General features: G+C 46.5%; 1 protein-coding gene across 3 annotated transcripts in view; it reads left to right on the top strand.

Moving 5' to 3' along the window:
• The window catches only part of AGRN (agrin), a 211,255-nt gene that overhangs the window by 69,120 nt on the left and 114,252 nt on the right, over nucleotides 1-27,883 (top strand). For all 3 annotated transcript variants that reach the window (XM_087878878.1, XM_087878877.1, XM_060694175.2), the window contains one exon: nucleotides 5,009-5,050. In XM_087878878.1, the coding sequence (XP_087735004.1) occupies nucleotides 5,009-5,050 (42 nt within the window). The remainder of the gene's footprint in view (nucleotides 1-5,008; nucleotides 5,051-27,883) is intronic.

Genomic DNA, 27,883 nt, shown 5'->3' with positions numbered 1-27,883 from the left:
CTATCTATCTATCTATCTATCCATCCATCTCTATCTCTATCACCCTCTTTTTCTCTCTCCTTCTCTCTCTTTCTTTGTCTATCCATCCCCCTCTTACTCTCTATCCCTCTCTCCCTCTCTCTCCCTCTCTCTATTTCTTTGTTTGTCTATCATCTATCTATCTATCTATCTCTTCCTTCTTTCACTATCTTCTTTCGTTAGAGAAGGAAAGAAGATAGTGAGAGAACGAAGAGATGGATAGATAGATAATCATCTTCTCTCTCTTTCTCTCATCTCTCTCTCCCCCCTCTCATCTATCTACCTATCTATCTATCTATCTATCCATCTCTATCACCTTCTTTCTCTCTATCCCTCTCTTTCTCCCTCTCTCCCCCTCCTCTCTCTCTCCCCCTCTCCTCCCTCTCTATTTCTTTCTTTATCATCTATCTATCTATCTATCTATCTATCTATCTATCTCTTCCTTCTCTCTCTATCTTCTTTCCTTCTCTATCATCTTCTCTCTCTTTCTCTCATCTCTCTCTCCCCTCTCTCTTATCTATCTATCATCTTTCCTTCTCCCCCCCCTCTCTCTCTCATCTCTCTCTCTCTCTCTTTCCCCCTCCCTCTGCCGTGGTCTACTTTGAGCATCTCCGAAACGCGTTCAGTTGAGCCTTTTTGAGCAGGGCTGAATCATTGGCGTAACCCACAGGAAGTCTCAGCCAGAAACCAAAAGCCTCCCTATGTAGTGGCAGTATACCTGTTTTGGGCTGAGAGGCCCAGCCACAAAGATATGGGGGGGAAAGAGTTTTGTGGTATGCTGGCAGGGCTCCCAGCGACATCTAAGTGGCCAGCTCGAAACAGAAGGATGAGACACGATCATTCGTGGCGATGCTTCTCGAAAACCAAACTTTGAGAAGGAGGAGACGCCTGCGGCTTGAAGCCTGCGTAGGCTAAGGCTGTGGAAGGGCTTCTGAATCTTGCAGGACCATCTGTTGCTTGACAAAGAGTCCTGTGTGACTCCAAACTCTTCCACACCCCCGTCTAGTTCCACGCAATGCCCCCAATCTACCGAGTCTTCCGCGCTTGTTGCTCAGGACTGGCAAAGGCCCCCCAAAATGTCCATATGTGTGTAGCAACGTGTGGGTGGCAGAGACAACGTGGAGCCATAAAAAGGCAGGCGGCAAAAAGTCTTCTGTCTTAGTCAACGCCTCCCAAAATAGTTTTGGGTAAACATCTCTGGAGTTGAGCTCTCTCGGTGGGAGTAACATGTAGTTCGGCCTTCCCTCTCAATTGCCCTGAGGGGCCCGCTCGTTTTCTTTTGTTTTTTCCCCCTGCTCTCTCTCCTTTTTCTATTTGAGCTTGGACTACTGGCCAGGAGGGATCTTGCCGAGAGATCTCACCGACCTTTTTTAGGAGCAAGATTCCCGGAAGATCTGTCTTCTGGGAATCCCTCAAAACCTCTTGAATTCTGCAGGAGATCAGTAGCAGGTGGCTGCAGCAAAGGAGAAAATAAAACATCACAGAACAAGTGGATGAATAACCTTGATGGTTGTCATTGGTGGCAGCCACAGCAAATTTGGGCAGGGCCAACTAACTTGAGCAAGGCTGCGGGTGGCCTCCTTAGAAGCCAAACCATGATATATATTTTTTGGGTCCTTCATTTATTGTTGGCTCCAAGAAGAGAAGAGAAGAGAAGAACAGAACAGAACAGGAAATAGAAGAGAAGAGGAATAGGAAATAGAATAGAGAAGAGGAAGGAAGAGGAAAGAGAAGAGAAGAGAAGAGAAGAGAGTGAAGCGAAGAGAAGAGAAGAGAAATAGGAAATAGAAGAGAAAAGAGAAGAGAAGAGGAAGAGAGGATAGGATAGAATGGAATGGAATGGAATGGAACAGAGAATGCAATAAATAGAGTAGAGTAGAGTAGAGTAGAGTAGAGTAGAGTAGAGTAGAATAGAATAGAATAGAATAGAATAGAATAGAATAGAATAGAATAGAATAGAACAGAACAGAACAGAACAGAACAGAACAGAACAGAACAGAGTGAAGAGAAGAGAAGAGAGAATCGAATCAAATAGAATAGAATAGAATAGAATAGAATAGAATAGAATAGAATAGAATAGAATAGAATAGAATTCTTTATTGGCCAAGTGTGATTGGACACACAAGGAATTTGTCTTTGATTCATATGCTCTCAGTGTACATAAAAGAAAAGATACATTCATCAAGAATCATTAGGTACAACACTTAGTGGTAGTCATAGGGTACAAATAAGCAATCGAATCATACTAGGAAACAATCAATATAAATCGTAAGGATGCAAGAACAAAGTTACAGTCATGCAGTCATAAGTGGGAGGAGGTGGGTGATGGGAACGATGAGAAAACTAATAGTAATAGTCATGCAGATTTAGTAAATAGTTTGACAGTGTTGAGGGAATTATTTGTTGAGCAGAGTGATGGTGTTTGGGGAAAAACTGTCCTTGTGTCTAGTTGTTCTGGTGTGCAGTGCTCTATAGCCTCGTTTTGAGGGTAGGAGTTGAAACAATTTTATGTCCAGGATGCGAGGGCTCTGTAGAGATTTTCCCAGCCCTCTTTTTGACTCGTGCAGTAGACAGGTCCTCCATGGAAGGCAGGTTGGTAGCCATGGTTTTTTTCTGCGGTGGCTCAGTGGCTAAGACGCTGAGCTTGTCGATCGAAAGGTCGGCAGTTCAGCGGTTCGAATCCCTAGCGCCGCGTATAACGGGGTGAGCTCCCGTGACTTCTCCCAGCTTCTGCCAACCTAGCAGTTCGAAAGCACGTAAAAAAAATGCAAGTAGAAAAATAGGGACCACCTTTGGTGGGAAGGGAACAGCGTTCCGTGCGCCTTTGGCATTGAGTCATGCCGGCCACATGACCACGGAGACGTCTTTGGACAGTGCTGGCTCTTCGGCTTTGAAACGGAGATCAGCTAGTCGCTAGGGAACGACTAGCAGGTATGTGCGAGGGGAACCTTTACTCTTACCTTAATTATCCTCTGAAGTCTGTGTTTGTTCTGTTGGGTTGCAGAACCAAACCAAGAACAGTTATGGAGGTGCAGATGACAGACTCAATCATTCCTCTGTAGAACTGGATCAGCATCATCTTCCCACACCCCATCCCTGGCCCAATTCCCAACCATTATGCATATCCAAACAAGCTAAATTCATTGGCCTGTTTGCCCGTCAGGCGAAACCGGGTTTGATGGATCACCACCCTGGGAGGGGCACTAGCTAATAAATAGTTCAATTTGCCCCGTGCAGCTGGGGTCAGAGAGGAAATTAATGAATTGACTTGGGCCCCCCAGCAGCTGCTTGCCGGCGTCCCTGACCTCTGCTTGCCCAGGAAAACATGCATTTTATTAACTAACCTGAAATCCGTGTGTGCCTCCCTTGACTTCCAATTGTCGAGACCTTCAGATCACAGAAATAATCATCGTCATAATCATAGAGGCATGTGTGCATGTCTCTGTATGAATTCCTGTTCTTGGTGTCCTTCTTTCTGGGAAGGCGTTAATTCCAGCTCTAATGCAGCTAAGGATGAACTCAAGCAATATTTGCTTCTAAAATCATCCTAGGATATTTTCTACCTCCAACTCCCAAACAAACCCTGTTTGGAAGCAGGGAAGACCCAGATGAGTTAACTCGTTCAGGGGAGCAACAGGCAGCCTCACTTGGGGAGAAGGAAGGGGTGAAGAGGGGGTGCATTGGGCAGCTCTCAAAATTCACTCGGAGGTCTTTAGAGCAGGGGTGAAATCCAGCAGGTTCTGACAGGTTCTGGAGAACCAGTAGTGGAAATTTTGAGTAGTTCGGAGAACCGGCAAATACCTCTTCTAGCTGGCCCCAGAGTGGGGTGGGAATGGAGATTTTGCAATATCCTTCCCCCAGGAGTCGGGAGGGAATGAGGATTTTTGCAATATCTTTCCCCTGAAGTGGGGTGGGAATGGAGATTTTGCAATATCTTTCCCCTGGAGTGGGGTGGGAATGGAGATTTTGCAGTATCTTTCATCTGGAGTGGGGTGGGAATGGAGATTTTGCAGTATCCTTCCCCCAGGAGTGGGAAGGGAATGGAGATTTTGCAGTATCTTTCCCCTGGAGTGGGGTGGGAATGGAGATTTTGCAGTATCTTTCATCTGGAGTGGGGAGGGAATGGAGATTTTGCAATATCCTTCCCCCAGGAGTTGGGAGGGAATGGGGATTTTTGCAATATCTTTCCCCTGAAGTGGGGTGGGAATGGAGATTTTGCAGTATCTTTCTCCTGGAGTGGGGAGGGAATGGAGATTTTGCAGTATCCTTCCCCCAGGAGTGGGGAGGGAATGGAGATTTTGCAGTATCTTTCTTCTGGAGTGGGGAGGGAATGGAGATTTTGCAGTATCTTTCTCCTGGAGTGGGGAGGGAATGGAGATTTTGCAGTATCTTTCCCTGGAGTGGGGAGGGAATGGAGATTTTGCAATATCCTTCCCCCAGGAGTTGGGAGGGAATGGGGATTTTTGCAATATCTTTCCCCTGAAGTGGGGTGGGAATGGAGATTTTGCAGTATCCTTCCCCCAGGAGTGGGGAGGGAATGGAGATTTTGCAGTATCCTTCCCCCAGGAGTGGGGAGGGAATGGAGATTTTGCAGTATCTTTCTCCTGGAGTGGGGAGGGAATGGAGATTTTGCAGTATCTTTCTCCTGGAGTGGGGAGGGAATGGAGATTTTGCAGTATCTTTCCCTGGAGTGGGGAGGGAATGGAGATTTTGCAGTATCCTTCCCCCAGGAGTGGGGAGGGAATGGAGATTTTCCAGTATCTTTCCCCTGCCATGCCCACCAAGCCACGCCCACCAAGCTACGCCCACAGAACCGGTAGTAAAAAAAAAATTGGATTTCACCACTGCTTTAGAGTAGTGTATGAAGGGTTATTATTTATAATTCTCAGTTTTCTGTAAACAAAAGGGGGGAACAAAACAGTTCAGCGGCTACACATGTTTTCTGATATTCATGTCTTCATTTTTTTTCTCTCTTTCTTTTGTTTTGTAGATAAACCGGTGAATTACTTCCCGCAGGCAGTGCCCCAAGATGGTAAGTTGTAAAAAAAAAAAAATTCAGATCTTGGCTTTTCTCCTTGCTTGAAGGTTTGGAAATTCTTGAAGGGAAGCAACTCTCTTTTAACTCTTGACCTGTTCTAATCTAATCCACTGACGCTTCTAAATACAGAAGTATAATTTCAATTTCAATTTAGAACAGTTTTTCCGCAAACGAAAAAGAAAAGCAAGAAGAAAAAGACAAACAAGCAATAAGCAATCTTCTTTTATTTTCTGCGATGGGTTTCCTGCCAGAGCCTTGGTGCCAATATATCATAGAAATTCATAAATGTCTAATCCTGTCGTCCCAGAGATTAATTATAACCCCTAATGGCAATCTTATGGAATAAGGATTCAGATTGTTATAGGACAATGATGGCTATCCTTTTTGCCATCGCGTGCCGGGGGGGTCACCCGCATGCGTGCACGACCCCCTCTACTCCCACCGCTCCTGGCACATAATGGCCCGGTAGGCCAGTTTTTCTCTCTCTCACCTGGCTCCAGAGCCTCCCTAGGAGTCTGGGGAGGGCAAAAACAGCCTTCCCAACTACCCCCTGGAGGCCCTCCAGAAGCCAGAAATGGTCTGTTTACAACTTCCGACTGTTTTGGGCCTCTGGAGGGCCTCCGGGGAGGTGGGGCATGGGGAAGGCAGTTTTCGCCCTCCCCAGACTCCTAGAGAGGCTCTGGAGCTAGGTGAGAGAGAAAAACAGGCCTTCACCCCCCACCGCCACGAGGCCCTCTGAGGCAGGAAACAATCTGTTTCCCTACTTCTGGTGGGCCCAGAAAGCCTGAAAATAAGCGCGCACCAGAGCTGAGTTCGCGTGCCCACCGATATGGCTATGCGTGCCATCTGTGGCACGCGTGCCATTGGTTTGCCATCACGGCTATAGGAAATGGGATCAGTTGGTCAGCTTCATCTGATTTATAAAAATGGGAGAAAAAGGAGGTGTATCAGACGGGTCCTTAAATCCTCCCAAATTGTCGGATTCGTTTGAAGACAAACTGGCGTGATTTGCAGGTAGTCCTCAATTTACAAACATTTGTTTAGTGTCTGTACGAAGTCACGACGACACGGAAAAAAAAGTAACTTATAGCTGGTCCACACACCTTACACACTTAGCACCTTACAACACACTTACTGTCAGGTTTCGATGTCATCTCAAATAAATTGCACTCCCAAACAATTAATCTTTGCTGAAATATTCCATTTATTGAGTATGACGGATCTGGCCCCCACTTCGTCGTAGCCGATACTAACCCTCTGACCCCCCAAACCCTTCCCTTTCCGTTCCCCAATTCTCATCTTCTCATTGGCCCATCTTCCAAGTCAGTCTCCCCAGCTTCTGACCTCAGCCCACAGGAATGTCCCCCTCCCCTCCCATCTCCTAGGGGATATTATCTACAGAGAAAATAAGTAGGTGAAAAGTCAAGCCTCGTCTTTTTATGGCAGCATCAGAATGCTGACACTTACAACCTTACACACTTAGCAACTGGAGGCTTTCAAGAAGAGACTGGACCGCCATTTGTCAGAAATGGTGTAGGGTCTCCTGCTTGGGCAGGTGGGGGTTGGGCTAGATGACCTCCAAGGTCCCTTCCGACTCTGTTAATCTGTATCTAACCATTGCCGCATCCCTAAAGTCCCGCCATCCAAATTGGGGTGCTTGGCACGTATTTACGATGACCCTGAGTATGTGTGTGTCATACGGCCACCGTTTGTGACTCTCCCAGCCGTTGAGCAAACTCCGTGGGGGGGAGCTGGATTTGCTTAATGGTGGCGTGGTTCATTTAACGACGGTGGCCAAAAGGTTGTAACAAAAAAAAAAAAAAAACCAGGCACGGCTCAGTTTAACCAACCTCCTTGCTTCGCCATGGAGCTTTGGATATTGTCGTAAGTCGAGGGCTGCCTGCGATTTGGACACTGAAGGATTATCACGCCTTCGAATTTCCGCCAGAAGCTTTTTACATGCCGGTGATAATAACCACAAATTCATGCAAAGGAAATGATGATTACGCTGTGTGGCTCTCACCCAAATGCTCGGTATATACCCAAGGGAGTTGTGGAAATGCTTGGCAAGTAAATCTGTGGGGAGGGGGGAGTCGTCTACCCCTGTCCTAAATAGAAGCCCCCTTCCCCAGGATGCTGTCATGAGGAAGAGCCCCAGAATAAAAAAACCTAAATGGAAGAACTGGAATGGCACTTAACCCTGGAATGTGGGGGCTAATAAACTAAGTTTATTAGAGTAGAGTAGAGTAGAGTAGAGTAGAGTAGAGTAGAGTAGAGTAGAGTAGAGTAGAATAAGAATAGAATAGAATAGAATAGAATAGAATAGAATAGAATAGAATAGAATAGAATAGAATAGAATAGAATAAATGGAATGTAATAGAATAGAATAGAATAGAATAGAATAGAATAGAATAGAATAGAATAGAATAGAATAGAATAGAATAGAATAGAATAGAAGGAATGGAATGGAATAAATGGAATGGAATGGAATAAATGGAATAGAATTGAATAGAATAAATGGAATGGAATGGAATAGAAATAGAATAGAATAGAATAGAATAGAATAGAATAGAATAGAATAGAATAGAATAGAATAGAATAGAATAGAATAGAATAGAATTCTTTATTGGCCAAGTGTGATTGGACACACAAGGAATTTGTCTTTTGTGCATATGCTCTCAGTGTACATAAAAGAAAATATGCATTTGTCAAGAATCATAAGGTACAACACTTAATGATAGTCACAGGGTACAAATAAGCAATCAGGAAAGAATCAATATAAATATAAATCGTAAGGATACAAGCAACAAGGTTACAGTCATAAGTGGGAGGAGATGGGTGATAGGAACGATGAGAAGATTAATAGTAATAGTAGTGCAGACTTAGTGAATAGTTTGACAGTGTTGAGGGGATTATTTGTTTAGCAGAGTGATGGCGTTCAGGAAAAAATTGTCCTTGTGTCTAGTTGTTCTGGTGTGTACTGCTCTATAGCATCGTTTTAAGGACAGAAGTTGAAACAGTTGATGTCCAGGATGCGAAGGGTCTGTAAATATTTTCCCAGCCCTCTTTTTGACTCGTGCAGTAGACAGGTCCTCCATGGAAGGCAGGTTGGTAGCCATTGTTTTTTTCTGCAGTTCTAACTATCCTCTGAAGTCTCTGTCTGTCTTGTTGGGTTGCAGAGCCAAACCAGACAGTTATAGAGATGACCAGCCTCTTCTAACATTTATTCCCTTTTTAAAAAACGTGCCCATCCCACGACGGTTGCCGGAGACAGCTAATAATTCTGCTCGTGGCTGTCGAGGCAGCCCGCAAATGTAGACCTATATATTTCATTTGAATTCACTGCCGTATCCGAGTAAAACCCACCCAGGGTGTGGATAATGAGCTTGGAGTTTGCATCCATTCAGCTTTTCCCCCCTCGATCGTGATATATATCTGTGGCTCTTAGACAATTGCTTCCAGATGCTCATGGAACCGGCAAGGAATTGCCAATGGGTTCCTCCAGTGAAAGGTAATCAGCGTTGTTTCTTCGAGACCCCTCCCCGAATTGTCTCTGCCTCTGGGGGGGGGGCTTTGCAAGGAGAAAGTGTGGAAGGCTGGATACCGATGATTTAATTTCTTTTAAAATAAAGTGAAGTAACTCGGTTACCAAGCGACTTCAAAGAGCGTGATTATCTCGGGAAGAATTCGCACGCAACTCGTTCCCCTTCCCCTCTAGAGGGAGGTTTATATTTTTAGTCTGGCATCCCCTGGTGGTCCCCTTTCCAGGTGGATTGCAATTCGCGGACAGAAGTGAGGATAATACCTCACAGCCTAATTGCTCCCCAAAGCTCAGCGTGGGAGGCTCAAATTCCCTTCCAAAATCAAAGCAGAGTATTTTTTGGGAGAATCCACACCTGTGGCTTGGTTTTTTTTTATCTAGATCAGGGGCGTCAAACTCGATTTCATTGACCGCCGCATCAGGGTTGTGTTTGATCATGTGGAGTGGGCGGGATGTGCGTGGCCAGGGGGCGTGGCCAATTCAACGTCACTCATGTCGGAGGGGCCTGTGGTGGCCCGAGAGCTCTACCAGCGAAAACGGGCTCCCGAGTTCCGTTTTCGGCTGCGATGGCCTCCTGCAACGCTCTGCCAACAAAAATGGAGCTCAGGAGAGCCTCACGCAGCCCTCCCGAGCTCCATTTTCGCTGGAAGAGGCACCACGGCAGTGGTGGGATTCTACCAGTTCGGACCGGTTCGGGTGAATCGGTAGCTCCGACGATCAGCTGGGAGCAAACCGGTTCTCCTTGACAATCAGATGGGCCCACCCACCCGCGCTATTTTCCAACCTTTATCTTCTCAGATGATTCGCGCGGTAGAGCAGATTGCCGTGCGAATCAGCTGTGTTACGCCTCCGAAGAAACCAGGAAGTGAAGATTTCTTCAAACTGCGCACAGCGCGCATCAGGCGATCACCGAACCGGTTGTTAAAAACCGGGAGGATCCCACCACTGCACCGTGGGCCGGTCCTTCACTGTTTCTAGGGTGACCCCTCGAGTCAGATCTAAGCACTCCGCTGGCCAGATTGGGCATCCCTGATCTAGATGATCTTTGGGGGGGGTGAAGGGGGCACTGGATCCCAATTCTGAGCAAGTCGAACGGGTTTGTCGAGAGCGTCCATCTGAGACCTCGAGAAGCGTTGGTTTAGCAAGGTTTCTCTTTATTCTCCGCGGGAGTCTCCGCTACACGGAAAGCTCTCCTTGGAACTGGCCGGCTCCGGATTGGCAAAGCTTTAGAAGTCTTCCAGGCTACCCCTTCCCCCCTCAGACCTCCAAGCCAGCCTCGTCTCCTCCCCAGAGCGATAAACAGGACATTTATTTAATTGCACTAATTATTTCTCTGCCATCCATCACGACGACTGCCCGCGCGGAAGAGAACTGACATATCTTTCTACATCTCGTAATAAAGACTTAAGGTTTAGGAGAGGAAGGAAGGGGGCTTGGGAGAAGTTATGGACGGACGCATGGAAAACAAAGAGATTTTGCTGGCTCTCAGAGCATCTTTTATCCTCTACTTAATATAATAGAGGCTGTGTGTTTCCCCAGGCAGGTAAAATAAAAAGGGGAGAGGGAAAAAAAAAAACTTTTGTTTTTCTTCTACCATTTCCAAACACCCTTGCTGTCAAGCCAGTTTTAAAGGAGGAGCAATTAACGATTTGCCATCTCTCTTCTCTTCTTTGTTGGAGATTTTTTTTATTAAAAAAAAAAAGCGATTAATCTATCATTGGGCATCGAGTTTAAAAATATAATGTAGGTGTAGCGTCGCTTGCTTGAAATGAAGGCTCCGGTTTTCCCAATTAAAATGTCTGGCTGTGAAAGTGGGACCATAAGAAAGGCTAATCTATGATTCGCCGGAAAGCTCAAATTTGGGGATCTCTCTTGGTACTGTCCGTGGGGTTTTCGAGATATCTAGATAATCCAGATAGCTTACTAAAGCTAAAGATAGCTAGATAGCAAATCTAGACGGCATACTAAAAAGCAGAGACATCACCCTGCCAACGAAAGAGCGTATAGTCAAGGCTACGGTTTTCCCAGTTGCGACGGATGGCTGTGAAAGTTGGACCATAAGAAAGGCCGAGCGCCAAAGAATGGAGGCCTTTGAACTCTGGTGCTGGAGAAGACTCCTGCGAGATCCCTTGGACTGCAAGGCGATCCAACCGGTCAGTCCTAGAGGAGATCAACCCTGACTGCTTAATGACGGCTTTATTCACCTAACAGCTGTCGCGATTCACCGAACAAGCCACAGGTGCAAAACGGGTGGCGGCTAGACTGCAACCACTACCTTGACTTAGCAATGGAAAGTTTTGAGGGCTCCGTCGTGGTCGTAAGTTGGGGACGGCTTGTAACCAACACCTTAAATTGGACCCAGAAGCAAAACGTAAACCCCCTCTCCCTCCCTTCCCCACGTAGCTCACCCAGGGGTGAGCTGCTGGGGATTCGCGAGAACCTCTAGCTAAGATTCTGTGCAGTTCTGAGAACCCCCAAATCCCGCTCCTGGCTGGCCCCGCCCACTCCACCCCGCCCCTCCCAGGAGTCCCCATGTGGCCCGTTTTGGATGCAGGTAAGTGCAGGGCGTACATGGAGACTTGGGGAGGGCGAAAAACAGGCCTCCAGAAGTTCGGGAAGGCCGGAAATGGGTCTTTTTTCAGCCTCCGGAGCCTGGGGAGTCCGTTTTCGCCCTCCCGGAGGCTCGAGAAAAGCCTCCGGAGCCTGGGGAGGGCAAAAACGCCCTGCCCCCCTGCTGTGGTGCAGGAAACCAACTAGGCCACGCCCACCCAGCCACCAGGCAGAGAACCCCTTGCTAAAAATTTTGAAGCCCACCCCTGAGCTCACCTACATGGTTTCGGGGCCCTCCTGCATATTTCCCCACCCCCACCCCGCCTCCTATGCACCAATCCCCCGTAACAATATTGAGCTTGTTTAGTTTTATTTTATTTTATTTTATTTTTTTAAAAAAAAGGTTTTTAGGGAAGACAGATCAGGATTTGCAGGGTGGATGGGAGGGGCGCCCTGAGCTTGAAACAGCCCCCACCCACCCCCAAAATCCATGCAACCTTTTCTTGTTTTTGGATTCAGGAGCTTCACCTGGGGAGGTGGGATTCTTTTATCCGTCCCCTTCCCCTCCTCCTGTTTGCTTTGGCCTTTTCATCTTCTCCGACTTGGCACGCGCCCCGGAGTCATTTGCATCCGGTTAACCAAGCCAGGTCCGGTAGGGGAAGATGAGTGACTCTCCTTCCCCCCCCCCATTTTTCCAGGTAACCAAGGGCAACGAGGTACCACATTCCCACGAAATACTTTTTTTTTATATCATTGGGGGGCGGGGTGGGTGGGTTGAGGCTGTTATTTTTTTCCTTCCCCCCCCCCAGAAATGAAGAGAGAGAGAGTGAGTTTGACGACTGTTTTCAGGTACATAAATGTCACTTGATAAAGTAAATAAATAAATTCAATATCAATAAATTCAATAAAGAAAGGAATTCATTTATTGGGAAATCTGGTTTCGATGCCCGTCTTCCGTTTAAGGAGGGGATCTTTGGGAATTTAGACTTGGATTAAGAGAGGAGAGAGAGACGCAGTAGCAGGGATATGACTTCATTCTCTCTTCTGAAAGTCCCTACATCTCCGTATTCGGTGTGGTCTACCCTTCAGGGATGTTGTGAGCAGGGGAGGAACTTAAAAAGCTGTCCTAATGATGGGGGGCAGGGGGGGGGGCAAAAGGCCTGGTTACTAAATAAGGATTCCCTGTCCTAGTGTCTCTTCCCCCCCACCCCCTCCCCAAAAAATGTGGACATCCACAACTCCTTAATGAAAGCTTTTGTGGCAAGCTATTTCATCTTGAAAACGGTTCTTCTTCGTTTCTCCCTCTCTCTCTCTCTCTCTCTTTCTCTCTCTCTCTCCCTCCCTCCCTTCCTCTCTCTCTCACCCTTTCTTTTTCTTCCTATCTGTTTTTCTCTTTCTCTCCCTCTCTTTCTCTCTTTACCTCCCTCCCTCCCTCGCTTTCTCTTTCTTTCTCTCTCACCCTCTTTCTTTCTCTCCCTCTCTTTACCTCCCTCCCTCCCTCTTTCTGTTTCTCTTTCCCTCCCTCTCTCACCCTCTTTCTTTCTCTCCCTCTCTTTCTCCTTCCCTCTCTCTTTCTGTTTCTTTCTCTCCCTCTCTCACCCTCTCTTTCTCTCCCTATCTCTTTTTCTTTTTCCCTCCCTCCCTCTCTTTCTCTCCCTCCCTCCCTCTCTCTCATCCTCTCTTTCTTTCTCTCCCTATCTCTTTCCCTCCTTCCCTCCCTCTCTCATTTTCTTTCTCTCCCTCCCTCCCTCTCTCCCCTCTTTCTTTCTCTTCCTCTCTTCCTCTGTTTCCCTCCCTCTCTTTCTCGTTCTTTCTCTCCCTCCCTCCCTCCCCCCCTCTCTCACCCTCTCTTTCTTTCTCTCCCTAATTGTTTCTCTTCCTCTCTCTTCCTCCCTCATAATCATAACCATAAGTATATTTGTCAAGCATATGTAAGGTAGCAGTTAAAAGTATAAACATAATTTGAATACATGAAAAGAGTAAGTAAAAAAGGAATATTAGGACAGGGACGGTAGGCACGCTGGTGCACTTATGCACACCCCCTTACAGACCTCTTAGGAATGGGGTGAGGTCAACAGTAGACAGTTTAAGGTGAAAGTTTTGGGGGTTTGGGGAAGAAACCACAGAGTCAGGTAGTGTATTCCAGGCATTGACCACTCTCTTGCTGAAGTCGTATTTTCTGCAATCGAGTTTGGAGCGGTTTACCTTGAGTTTGTATCTATTACTTGCTCGTGTATTGTTGTGGTTGAAGCTGAAGTAGTCATTGACAGGAAGGACATTGTGGCAGATAATTTTATGTATTATGCTTTGGTCAGACTGAAGTCGGCGTAGTTCTAAATTGTCTTAAGCCCAAAATTTGGAGTCTGGGTGGCATAAGGGATTTTTATTGCGGTTAGAGGACTCTTCCTCCCTCCCTCCCTCCCTCTCTCTTATCCCCACTCGCTCTCCCATTTCCCCGGCAGCTCCGAAATGAGAAATGAGAACTTCAGAAATATGGGTCACAAATGCAACAGTGAAACACACACACACACACACACACAGATACACGCACTCACACCCTCGCACACACAGATGTTTGCATGTGGAGCAACCCTCTGGGGCCATCTGGGATGCCTCTCCTAATCAGGCCCAGGGGCTTTGGGTGAGCTCAGAAGGGGATGGCAGGTTTTAAGCTGCTGAATTGGAAGACGGCGGCGGGGTGGATGGGTGGGTTGGTTGCGGGGTAGGGGGGTGGGACACGGGACGACCCAGCCAAAGATGAACTCCCACTGGTCCCCCCAGGGAGAGCCTTGCCCAATGGCGGTGGAGGAAGCGCCTCTTTTAAGGACCGAGGCCATCAATCAACCGCACCGTTTATTCTCTCTCTCTCTCTCTCTCTGTGCCTGCTTCTTTATCTACCCTTCCCAGGCATTATTAATGGGGCCTGTGCGATGAGTTCCCGGCCCTTCACACCCGGGTGGGCCGATTCCTCCGAGGCTGCCATAAATTGGAGGCTTTCTGAAGAGCTGTCTGCGGCCCAGATCCTTTGGGGAAAAAGGAAGCAGGGTGCTGAGATCCCGAAGGATTCCTCCCCCTCCCTTTGCTTCTGTTTCCACAGAATTTAATAGAATAACAAGAGTTGGAAGGGACCTCGGAGGTCTTCTAGTCCAACCCCCTGCTCAGGCAGGAAACTCTTTACCATTTGAGACAGATGGTTATCCAACATCTTCTTAAAAACTTACAATGTTGGAGCCTTCACAACTTCTGGTGGCAAGCTGTTCCACTGGTTAATTGTTCGCACTGTCAGGAAATTCCTCCTTGGTTCTAAGTTGCTTCTCTCCTCGATGAGTTTCCACCCATTGCTTCTTGTCCTGCCCTCAGGTGCTTTGGAGAATAGCTTGACTCCTTTTTCTTTGTGGAAGCCCCTGAGATATTGGAAGACTGCTATCGTATCTCCCCTGGTCCTTCTTTTCGTTAAATTAGACATATCCAATTTCTGCAACCGTTCTTCGTACGTTTTAGCCTCTAGTCCCCTAATCATCAGGAAACTCTTGGGTTGACCTGGGGAGCAAGGCGCTGACTTGTAAAACAGGGTGTTGTTGTGTTGCAAACATGCACAAACACACACGCACACCTCAAATGAGAGGCGTGGGAAGTACATTACTGACAGGCATGGCTTTAGCTGGGCAAGGATTGGGGTAAACTCTTTCTCCATGGCGCAAGGAATTGAGAAGCGTGTATCCGTGTACACTAAATTCCTGGTTCAGGGCCAAAATTAACCACGTTTTATGACGTAAGTACATGGAGAACGGGAGCATTTGGTGTTTGGTTCCAAAAATATCAGGATAGCTGCACGTTTTGCATCTCCATCTCTCTCTCTCTCTCTCTCTCTCTCTCTCTCTCTCTCTCTCTCTCTCCTCCCCCTAAATCATCTATCTATCTATCTATCTATCTATCTATCTATCTATCTATCTATCTATCTATCTTTTCCTTCCTACCTACCTATTTTCCTACCTGCCTTACTACATACCTACCTACCTGCCTTACTACCTACCTACCTACCTACCTTCCTATCTATCTATCTATCTATCTATCTATCTATCTATCTATCTACCTACCTACCTACCTACCTACCTACCTACCTACCTACCTATTTTCCTACCTGCCTTACTACCTACCTACCTACCTACCTTCTTTCCTAACTACCTACCTACCTTCCTACCTACCTACCTACCTACCTATCTTATCTATCTATCTATCTATCCATCTATCTATCTATCTATCTATCTATCTTTTCCTTCCTACCTACCTACCTTCCTACCTATCTAACTACCTTCCTATCTGTCTGTCTGTCTCTCTACCTATCTACCTTCCTATCTATCTATCTTTTCCTACCTTCCTATCTATCTATCTATCTATCTATCTATCTATCTGTCTGTCTGTCTGTCTGTCTGTCTATCTATTTTTTCCTACATCCCTACCTACCTTCCTACCTATCTACCTACCTTTCTATCTGTCTGTCTGTCTATCTATCTACTTACCTTCCTATCTATCTTTTCCTACCTACGTACCTACCTACCTGTCTACCTATCTACCTGTCTATCTACCTACCTACCTACCTTCCTATCTATCTATCTATCTATCTATCTATCTATCTATCTATCTATCTATCTTTTCTTACCTACCTACCTATCTACCTACATACCTACCTACCTTCCTATCTATCTACCTATCTACCTACCCTCCTATCTCTCTCCCTTTCCCTCTCCCTCCCTCCATATCTCTCTCTCTCTCTCTCTCTCTCTCTCTCTCTCTCTCTCTCTCTCTCTCTCTGCCAGTTAGCTGATTAGAAGGGAGAGGTGTGTATCTTCTCCTTCTTAAAATTTTTTGCAGCAATCCGTCGGAGGGAGGAGCACCTGTTGAGATGGCAGTGGTTTGGCATAGAAATGCCTGGGTTTTTTGGTTTTTTTTTTAGAGTTTGGTGGGGTAAGATTGCCATCCCTGTTTCAATATGGAGCAGACCGTTAGATATGAACCGAAAGGGAATGCTTTTTTTTTAAAACAGAGGCTGCTACATCATGGCTTGCAGCCGAAATCGCTCTTGACAAAGTGCCTCCTTTAGTTTGAAAAGCCAAGGAGGAAGGAGAATTAGTCCAGTTGTTTCTTAAAACTTGGCAACTTTACTTTTAAGAGGCGTGGACTCCCAACTCCCAGAATCCCCCAACCAGCATGGGGAATTCTGGGAGTTGAAGTCCACGCCTCTTAAAAGTCTCCAAGGTTAAAAAAAAAAAACAACCTGGTTTATGAGCTCACAGTTTGCACTTCCTTTTTTAACTGGCCTCACTTCCTTGACCACAAGGCCCCTCTGTCCAGCTTCTCCCCATGACTAAAGCAAATAAAACACAGCGGTCATCTTAGAATCTGATGACAGTAGTATTTGCACAAATCTCCCCCTAAAATAGAAACCCTCCACAATTAAAACCGAGGTTCAAATGATCCAGCTGTGCCCCTCGATGTTAATCCTTCATTAACTTTCGGCACCGTTTTGCCACGAGTTCTTTACAAGAGGGGGAAAGCAAAAAAAACCTTTGCTCTTATCTCTTCTGTGTTGTCATAGAAATATCTTTATCCTGTACTGTGTGGTCTAAAGATGACAGGGCTCGGATGAATCTTCACTTCATTTCTCCAGAATAGAATGGAATGGAATGGAATGAGGAAAGAAGGAAGGAGAATAGAATAGAATAGAATAGAATAGAATAGAATAGAATAGAATAGAATAGAATAGAATAGAATGAATTAGAATTAGAATTAGAAGAATGGAATGGAATAGAATAGAATAGAATAGAATAGAATAGAATAGAATAGAATAGAATGAATTAGAATTAGAAGAATGGAATGGAATGGAATGGAATAGAATAGAATAGAATAGAATAGAATAGAATAGAATAGAATAGAATGAATTAGAAAAATGGAACAGAACAGAACAGAACAGAACAGAACAGAATAGAATAGAATAGAATAGAATAGAATAGAATGAATTAGAATTAGAATTAGAAAAATGGAATGGAATGGAATGGAATAGAATAGAATAGAATAGAATAGAATAGAATTAGAATTAGAATTAGAATTAGAATTAGAATTAGAATTAGAATTAGAATTAGAATTAGAATTAGAAAAATGGAATGGAATGGAACAGAATAGAATAGAATAGAATGAATTAGAATTAGAATTAGAAAAATGGAATGGAATGGAACAGAATAGAATAGAATAGAATGAATTAGAATTAGAATTAGAAAAATGGAATGGAATGGAACAGAATAGAACAGAACGGAACAGAACAGAACAGAATAGAATGAATTAGAATTAGAATTAGAAAAATGGAATGGAATAGAATGGAATAGAATAGTCTAAGTATTATTATTCCTTCCTTCCTTCCTTCCTTCCTTCCTTCCTTCCTTCCTTCCTTCCTTCCTTCCTTCCTTCCTTCCTTCCTTCCTCCCTCCCTCCCTCCCTCCCTCCCTCCCTCCCAGTGGTTAGAATGCAGTATTGCAGGCTAACTCTGCCCACTGCCAGCAGTTCGATCCTGAACGACTGGCTCAAGGTTGACTCAGCCTTCCATCCTTCCGAGGTGGGTCAAATGAGGACCCAGATTGTTGGGGGGGGGCATAGGCTGACTCTGTAAACCGCTTAGAGAGGGCTGTAAAAGCCCTGTGAAGCAGTATATAAGTCTAAGTGCTATTGCTATCCAATTGGATAGCATCTGTCCGGGCCACGAAAGCACAACATTAGACCCAACTCAAGTTTTAGCGTGTCGTGCAGCTGCATCTCTTGGCATCCGTATCTGGTTTAGGGGTGTGTGTTTTTGACAAATTTGTTCCCTTCCTAGGGCCTTCAAGGCAGCCAGATCTACGCGGTTGTCAACCACTTGGGTAGGGAAATTGTCGAGGGCCGCAAGGCACAGGAACGGTGTGTCATGCTTTCCCAGAAATAAAGCAACTTTGCTCGGGGCTGAACGTTTTGAGGGAGCTTAAGGAAAGCGGCAGGGAGGCAGTAGTTGCAGGACCACGGAGAGCTCATTGCCGGCAATTCCAAGACTTGCTTTGAATTTTCTTTTCTTGCTTCAGCAGTTGCAACTAAAGCGGGTAGCTTGTCGGGTCTGATGCGGCCTCTTAGTGCCAGTTTGAAAAGCTGGGCTCTCTTCGTAAACCACCAAGCACCTGTGTGACTGGGGAAGCTTTTTAGTTGTTAGTTGCGAAGTCGTGTCCGACCCATCGCGACCCCATGGACCACGTTCCTCCAGGCCTTCCTGCCCTCCAGCATCCTCTTGAGTCCATTTAAGCTCACGCCGACTGCTTTGGTGACTCCATCCAGCCACTTCATTCTCTGCCGTCCCCTTCTTCTTTTACCCTCCATCGTTCCCATTCCCACCCCACTCCAGGGGAAGGATACTGCAAAATCTCCATTCCCACCCCACTCCAAGGAAAGGATACTGCAAAATCTCCATCCCCACCCCACTCCAGGGGAGGGATATTGCAAAATCCCCATTCCCTCATGACTCCTGGGGGAAGGATATTGCAAAATCTCCATTCCCACCCCACTCTGGGGCCAGCTAGAGGAGTTATTTGCCTGTTCTCCGAACTACTCAAAATTTCCACTACCGGTTCTCCAGAACCTGTCAGAACCTGCTGGATTTCACCCCTGGTCTGATTGCGTCTTTCCATTAGACCAGACGATGGAGAATACGGTAGGAGCTGAGTGGTTTGTCATGGTTAGTTTACAGGCTGATCAAGATTCAGGAGGCCCAGTTGCCTGCACACAGCTAGCTGCAAGATTTTCCCGTTATTAGCGAATAGAGCTACCTCTCCCACCGGATTACAGGGAGAGAAAGAAAACCCCAGAAAGCTTCCCAGTCGAATCTCCATGAGGATATGGTGGTTTTAAGTAGGAAGCCGTTCCATTGTTGGAGTTCTTTAATTCCATTCCGTTATTTTCCATAAATCTCGTTAAAGAAGACTCTTGCGAGAATTGTGAATGGGGGAGGGGAAAAAAATCACATTGGGGTGAAGGCAGAATTTGCCGAAGAGTTTGACATCTCAGTTCCCCCATTCGAACTCGTTTGCTTCCATAACCCGAGAGACTCGCACCGGGAGATCAAAAGAAACCCACAAGACTCTCCCTCGCTGCGTGAAAAGCTTGGCGTAGTCAGAAATCTTCTTACTCTCTATTTTACTCGTAATCGGGGATTATCCCGTAGGCAGGCTGATATTGTTTGTTCGGTAACGTCTTATTCAGAGAGACGAGGTCTAATCGCGCGCTGAGGGTCTCCCGGACGGCGATGTGGGGTGGGCGAGATATACGGATGAAAAATACGCCTCAATAAATAAAATATTCCTGGCTAATAAGCCGCAGGTATCTTTTGAAGCCTAAACGGATTAGCCGGTCGCATTATTAGCTTTATCAAGAGGTTATTCATTTGAGGGGGGGGGCTGCTTAATTATGGATCTTCCCTGCCGGCTATTAATGAATGCGTTAAACAGAGGCCGTTTCACTCAGTTGAAGAGTCTGGGGGGAAAAACAATAGGAATTCTTTTCCCTTGGCTCCTTCTAGAGTGGAGCTGTTTACTCCAGAGTTGTTGTTGTTAGTTGCGAAGTCGTGTCCGACCCATCGCGACCCCATGGACAACGTTCCTCCAGGCCTTCCTGTCTTCTACCATCCCCCAGAGTCCATTTAAGCTCCCGCCGACTGCTTCCGTGACTCCATCCAGCCACTTCGTTCTCTGCCGTCCCCTTCTTCTTTTGCCCTCCATCGTTCCCATCATTCAGCTCTTCTCCAGGGAGTCCTTCCTTCTCATTCGGTGGCCAAAGCATTTGAGTTTCCTCTTCAGGATCTGGCCTTCTAGAGAGCAGTCAGGGTTGATCTCCTCTGGGACTGACCGGTTGGATGGCCTTGCAGTCCAAGGGACTCGCGGGAGTCTTCTCCAGCACCATCGTTCAAAGGCCTCCATTCTTTGGCGCTCGGCCTTCCTTGTGGTCCAACTTTCACAGCCATCCATTGCAACTGGGAAAACCATCGCCTTGACTGTACGCTCTTTCGTTGGCAGGGTGATGTCTCTGCTTTTTAGTAGGCTGTCTAGATTTACCATAGCTTTCCTCCCCAGGAGCAAGTGTACTACTCCACAGTAGTTTTCCTTAAAAACAGCTCCTTCTAGGAGTTCATGCTGGCATAACCCATGGTGGCATTTAATGGGGAAGCTGGCCACAAGGCAGGGTTCATTTTCCCTTTGCGTGAAATCTTGCCACGAGTCTTGAAATCAACACCCTTTCCAAGCCTGGTTGAAGAACGAGTGGGATTCTTAATAATCATAACCGTAAGTTTATTTGTCGAGCATGTATAAGATAACAGGTAAAAGTATAAACATAATTTGAACACATGAAAAGAGTAAGAGTAAAAAGGAATATTAGGACAGGGACGGTAGGCACGCTGGTGCACTTATGCACAACCGCTTACAGACGTCTAAGGAATGGAGTGAGGTCAACAGTAGACAGTTTAAGGTTAAAGTTTTGGGGGTTTGGGGAAGAAACCACAGAGTCAGGTCGTGCATTCCAGCCACTGACCACTCTGTTACTGAAGTCGTATTTTCTGCAATCGAGTTTGGAGCGGTTTACCTTGAGTTTGTAACTATTATTTGCTCTTGTATTGTTGTGGTTGAAGCTGAAGTAGTCATTGACAGGAAGGACATTGTGGCAGATAATTTTATGTACTACGCTTAGGTCAGACTGAAGTTGGCGTAGTTCTAAGTTGTCTTAAGCCCAAAATTTGGAGTCTGGTGACATAAGGGATTTTATTGCAGTTAGAGGAATGGAGGACTCTTCTCGTAAAATATCTCTGGACTCTCTCGATTGTATTTATGTCCGATAATGCAATGCGGGTTCCAGACAAATGAGCTGCATTCAAGAATTGGTCTAGCAAATGTTTTGTATGCTCTAGTCAGTAGTACAACATTACCAGAGAATCCTGGTTCTTTTAGGAAATTAGCTGACCTTTGGCCTCTTGAGGTCATTGAGGAGGCACAGAAGAATGGGGGTTTTTTTTGTGCTGTGTCTGGAAAGGCGAGAAACACTCTCTGCTGGATGATCTCTTCTGGCCCCCAGAGCCCAAGACTCCTTCATATTCTAGTGACACAATCTATTTTTGGGCATGGCAAGATCTGAAAGGAAGGAAGGAAGGACACCCCACAGATGTACATTCCTTCTCCAGGTGCTCCTTCTCCGTTACGGAATCTGCTACTGCACATTGGCCAAAAATCCCTGCCTTGAAAACCTTCCAGAAGGATGACATCATAGAAAGACCAACACCGTGGAGTTGGAAGAGGAGGGAGGGAGGGAGGGAGGGAGGGAGGGAAGGAAGGAAGGAAGGAAGGAAGGAAGGAAGGAAGATAGCAATAGTACTTTTGATGCTTTATCAATGGTCTATCAATGAGACCAAAAAGGGAGCCTTGAATTCCAGAACTCATTACCTGCCTTGATTACCCAGCCAGCCCTTCCTCGTTTGAATGAGTAGTCCCGGGAGACCTTCCTTCCTTCCTTCCTTCCTTCCTTCCTTCCTTCCTTCCTTCCTTCCTTCCTTCCTTCCTTCCTTCTCTCCTTCCTTCCTCTCCTCTCCAGAAGCCATTAAAAAGAAAGAAGAAGAAAAAACACCAGATGAAGGTTTTTCACTCTCCAAGGACACTTTCCAAAATTTTAAAGCAGGCAGAAGGAAAGTACCGTAAACAAGTGGGATTCAGCCGGTTCGAGTGAAAAGATAGTTCCGATGATCAGCTCGGCCCACCCCTGCGCTATATCGACCTATATTTCCTTTGTTTGAAGCCCAGCTGATAGGCGCGGCAGAGCGGATTGCGGCGCCTTACCTGTTTTACTCACCGGGACTGAAGTAGGTTTTAGACTCACTGTTTTTAAACTCACTGCGCGCGCACTCAGCGAACCGGTTCTTAACACGGGTTGACTCCCACCACTGACCGTAAAGGATGTGTTCCAGAGTTTTCCCCACTCCCTGTTCTGCCCCCATGGCGCAGGAGAACCTTTAATGGTTATTAACCTCAGGTTAAGTGGTGAAGGGTTTTCCTCCATGGCTTTATCTTTCCTAGCCTTTCCACCTCGCTTTTCTTCAAAGCCGCAGAGATCCCTATTTATAGAACGGAGGATCGATAATGGGGCCTCTTCTTTCAAGGTTTCATTCTCCTGCAGGGTGGATTCGATTTAAATCGAGTTGATTTAAATCACTAGTAAGAAGGCTTGATTTAAATCAATTCGATTTAAATCATAATTTTTAAAGAGCAACTTGGTCTGACCTAGGCGTCCTTTAAAAGCATGAAGGAAAGTCTTAATCCCGGTAAAATCTCTTTTATTTACACGACTGCGAATTACTGTCATTCACAGTCAACAAGGCTTTGGCAAACAGTCTTTCAGAGGAATGCTTATCAACACCCACCTTATCTCCCTTGGAACGCTGCCAGAGAACCGATTTCCAAATGCAGGGCGAGGCCAAACTTGGCACCGAGTCTATTAAGAGTCACAAACAGAACTTTCCAATCTTGAAACGAGATGAGCTAATTCCTTCCTGCAAAAGCCCACGTCCCGTTCGCTCCTCTTTTATGTCCTATGGGAAGGACCAATCATCTCCAAGATGTGGCCTTACTCCCGAGTCGGCCCTGCTTTCTTAACTGTTCTTGTCTTCTGGCAGCTCTGTGCATGCACGCACTGAGAACGGGTTCCAGCTGTTCCTCTGCCTCACTGCTGTTTACCTCCTTCTCTACCTCCGACGCAGAGTCCTCGTCCGAGCTTTCCCCAGCCCCCAGGACCGGCCCAAGTTCCTCCCCAACCTCCTCACTGTCCGACTCTTCTGCCAGCTCTGCTGGCCGCCGGCGGGCCATAACACAACTGTCATCTCTGTCCCGCAGCATCTCCTCCTCTGACCCACTGTTGACTCACTGACCATCCCATTCACTTTAATGGGACTTCTGGTGATGCGGCAGGGACACAACAAGGTGAGGGACGTGGCAGGCAGCAGGTGAGTGGATGCCCACCAACAGGCGCTGCTGCCATGATGGATCCAAAATGCCAGGTGGTCTTTGATATTATATTGATTAGCTGCTTAGAAGGTTTCACTTTCATTTTTACTGCTTGCCCTTTCTCTTCATACTTAAGAGCCTGGTGGTAAAGATTCATTTCTCTTCAAACCATCGTACAGTTTGTAGTGTAAATAGCTTTGCAAAACAATGGAAAAAAGGAATATTCCTGAACTTTATGTTTTATGATTTATCTCACGGTTACCGTGAAATTGTCTGAATGCATCAATGCAGTGCATGTTCTCTCAGCTTGCAAAGCTTGGATTCATTGAATGAGTGTTCCAAAAATGTAAATATGGCAGAATATACAGCCTTCTCGTGCTACATCACTTAAGCTCCGTTCCACGCTGAATAAGCTAAATTATTAACGTATCTTAAATAGAAAACTATCTTTAGATAGATTTTTTTTTAACTCCAAAAGCATTTTATTAAAATAAATTTGATAAAAATAAAAAAAAATCCAATTTAAATAAAATAAAAAATCCAATTTAAATTTTAAAAAATCTAATTTTCTTTTTTAAAAAATAAAATCGTCGATTTTTATCTACCCTGTACTCCTGCATGGGCCTTCCTAACCAAAGCAAACCTTTCCCCAGCTTTCCACCTCTAACCACCCCATAAATGTTCAGAAAGAAGTCTTCCCTGTTGTGTCCCTGCATGAGTTTCGGGCCCTGTCCCATCCCCCCCCCACAGTTTTCTCCAGAGCAGGTAGTCCCGCAGAAGTACGGCCTGCAGCCTTTTCTCTTAAGAGTGTAAAATTCCTGAGAGTGGAGTGATAACAGTCAGAAGGTGGTATTCAGCCAGTTCATACAGGTTCAGGCGAATCCGTAGCGGCGACTGTGGGTGGCCCGGCATAATGCCTTCCTATTTAACCACGTTTTTTGAGGCTGGGTGCATACGAGGAAGGCACGCGTGCGAAGTGAGTGTGCGCGCACGGGGAGAACTGGTGGTAAGAATATGTGAAACCCACTGCTGATAACGGCGATATACACCCAGTAGAAAATGCTGGCTCAAGGAGAGGCAATTAAGGAGGCAAATGCACGAGGCAGAGGCCAAATCATTATTAGCATCTCAGGGGAAAAAAATTCCTCTCCTCCAGCTTTGATGGAGAGCAGAGAAGAAGGAGCCTAAGTGGTTGTCTGAATGGAGAGGGTTATTCCCTCCCTACCTCTCTCATCTTGCGGGCTCCGCAACAATCTTGACTCGAGTCGAGGGTGCTTCAGTCTCTCAGGGCCTTTTTTCCAAACCTTTTTTCAGGTTGATTGTGGAAAAAAGAACAGAAGCTAAACATAGCTCTCCGGCGGCGGTGTTGGTGTTGGTGAGGATTCATGCAGCAGCAAAAAAAAAAGAAAGAAAGAAAGAAAGAAAGAAAAATAAAAACCCTACCGGTGATAACTTATTAGCTGCAATGCATGATGTCTTCAAAGCATAGATAGAAGCAGCGGCAGCTATCTATCAGTTTTCATCTCCTCTCCCACCTGGGAAAGCTGTAACAGCCTTTGGGGGGGCGGGGGGGGGAGAGAAGGTGTTTTTCTCCATCTTCGGTGTACAGCTAGGAAGGAGGAAAAATTAGGGAGGCGAAGAAAACCCACCTGGGATCTGGGCTCCTCGTGGGAATTTAGCATCCTCGGCTGTGTTCCGTTTACTGCCTGGCAGGTTCCTGCATGCTTAATTCGGTTGGCCTACTACCTTCCTCCGGTCTTAGGAGCTGTCGTCTTCTCCTGGTAAACCGAGAGGCATCTGCAACGGGAAGGAATGGCGTAGGCCACCTTTTTAGCAATAGTCGTAGCACTTAGACTGGTATATACCGCTTCACGGTGCTTTTACAGCCCTCTCCTCTAAGTGGTTTTACAGAGTCAGAGCCCTATTGTCCCCCAACAATCTGGGTCCTCGTTTTACCCACCTTGGAAAGATGGAAAGCTGAGTCAACCTTGAGCCTGGTGAGATTCAAACTCCTGGCAGTCAGCAGAGTCAGCCTGCAATACTGCATTCTAACCACTGGGAAGGAAGGAAGGAAGGAAGGAAGGAAGGAAGGAAGGAAGAAAGGAAGAAAGGAAGAAAGGAAGAAAGGAAGAATAGGAATAGCACTTAGATTTATATACCACTTCAGGGTGCTTTACAGCCCTCTCTAAGCGGATGACAGAGTCAACATATGGCTCCCAACAATCTGGGTTCTCATTTGACCCGCCTCGGAAGGATGGGAGGCTGAGTCAACCTTGAGCCTGGTGAGATTCGAACTGCCAAATTGCAGGCAGTCAGGAGAAGTAGCCTGCAGTACTGCACTCTAACCACTGCGCCACCACAGCTCTGTCTTTACCACGCAGAGTTCATGGAATCACCGAATCCTAGGTTTGGAAGGGACCGTGGAGGTCTTCTAGTCCAACCCTCTTCATGAACTATCCCGGCTTGGAAGGAAGCCCCGTTGTCTTTTGAAGAAACCTCCTTGTGTAGGTCCCTAAACGGAATTCTTCCTGTAGAGAGGGGCCCCATCAGTGTTGGAATAGTTAAAAGGGATCCTCCATATTTAAGAGCAGGCTATCCCTCCATGCCAGGCAACGGGCAAGAAGCGAGAGAGAAGAACTGTAGCTCCCGCACCCAACTTTGCCTCTTTTTAGAAAACTAGACGCATTCTTGAAAGGCAGATGAAGTCGTACGGTGACCTAGAGGTGACGTTCTCACCTCAACAATCAGGAGGCTGTGAGTTCGATTCTAGGTAGAGGCAGATATTTTTCTCTCTGGGCACACTGAGAATATATCTGCTGAAGAAAACTCCGCATTGGCGTCAGGAAAGGCATCCGGCCATGAAAACAGTCTGCTAGCTCCATTCAGTTGCCTAGACTGTACTCCGCAAGGGATTATGGGGTCGTTAAATGAAGATGATGGTTGAAAAGCAGACATAGGGTCTTCTAAGTGTCTCGAGACTTCCCGCTACCTAAATGCTCAGCGCGGCAAGTCACTAAAGTGAAGATTTCTCTGAACCCGGAGAAATCTCGCTCTGTCGTAATGACTGTCATCAGCACCTTCCTAAATAGTCATTTATTAGAGACTCTTCCTGGTGAACGAAAGCCAGCAAGCACCTCCGTGCAAAAATGAGGTGTGTAAAAAAAAAGTATTTTTAGGTGGTCAGGTTAAGATGGAGTATCCTGGCCCCTCGGCATCTCTGAGGGTCAGGGAAACGATGGTCCGTGTAGTTCTCAAAGCTCCAGGCGGGGATAAAATGCTACCGGTTAGCGGCAACGGGTGGTTTGGTGAACTGGTCGCGGAAGCAGCCCGAGGCTCCGCCTACCCACCCGGACGTCATTACTTCCTGGTTTTAATCGGGAAGTAACCTGTTTTTTTACCCTCTGCGCACGCACAGAGGGTCCAAAATCTCATGTGACGTGCACACGCACTTCCGAACCGATAGGGAAGGTAAGTAGATTTCACCCCTGGCTCCGGGGCTGTTTCCAAGGCATGGTGGACATTTAAAACAGCTGCTCCGGATTCTGCTCTTTCTGCCCCACAGTCCCCCCACCCCACACACACACACCTCGTCAGGTGAGCCCAGCCGGGCCTGCCCCCTGAGGACAACCCACAGCAAGCCCTAAATTATTTGGATTTGGATGCAGATTGGGCACGGCTGGCCATGTCGTTGGATCGAACGCAGCCAGCGCAAAGAGAGAAGAACAAAAGGCACAGCCTTTGTCCGACTGCACACATGTGTGCGTGTGTGTCTCAACCCCAGGCCCCCACCGTTGTTCTTTAATTCCCCCCCTCCTTTAAAGAGGACACCAAGATCCATCCAAGCTTTGAAGGCTGGGATGTTTCTGAGCTCCCGAATCCCAGCTCAGCTGGTTGGCGGTTGTGTGTATGTGTAGCGGAGGGAGGGTTGCATCAATGGCCGGGACCAGCTGTTCAGTCCCCAGGTCACTTCCACTCTCTCGCCCCCTGCTGGTCCCCCCATCTGTCCCCTTCTGGTACCACTTGTTCTATAGTGGCACTCTTAACTCTCTCCCGCCACCGCCCCTCCCAATCCTTTGCCATGGCAACGCGGCACAGATTGTTTTCTTGAGCAAATGGCCATTTCTCCATCAGAGAACGGCAGCGAATGGATTCCCATGGAGCGAAAATCCCTCCGATGCATCGGTGACATTTGACCCCCTCCCCTTTCTGTCTTCCGTTCTCTTTTCCTCCGCTTAGTTCCAACATCCTCTTTTTTTTTTTTTTTTAAGAAGCTCAAATGGGAAACCAGCTTTGCCGATGGTCCAACTTGGGCCACGTCCCTCCTCCAGGCGCAGGAGAATTCAAATTATTATCGAAGTTATTATTCTTTTAAATTAGGCCTGAAAGAGTTCCTAGGAGGAGTGGAATGTTCTAATTGATAGCACAGTGGTCTAGAGCACCCTGTTATTAAGACCAGCTGCCTGCAATTACTGCAGGTTCGAATCTCTCCAAGGCTCAAGGTTGACTCAGCCTTCCATCCTTTCTAAGGTAGGTAAATTGAGGACCCAGTTTGTGGGGGCAATAAGCTGACTTTGTATAAAATATACAAAAGTATGAAGGCTATTGCTTAACGCATTGTAAGCCACCCTGAGTCTCCGGAGAATGGCGGCATATAAATCAAATTTAAAAAAATAAATAAATTTAGGGGCT

Source organism: Pantherophis guttatus, chromosome 15 (genome assembly GCF_059756535.1).
Source record: "Pantherophis guttatus breed Tessera chromosome 15, ASM5975653v1, whole genome shotgun sequence".
Lineage (NCBI taxonomy): Eukaryota > Metazoa > Chordata > Lepidosauria > Squamata > Colubridae > Pantherophis > Pantherophis guttatus.
The sequence above is the reverse complement of the archived record's forward strand: the minus strand, read 5'-3'. Positions and strand labels throughout refer to the sequence as shown.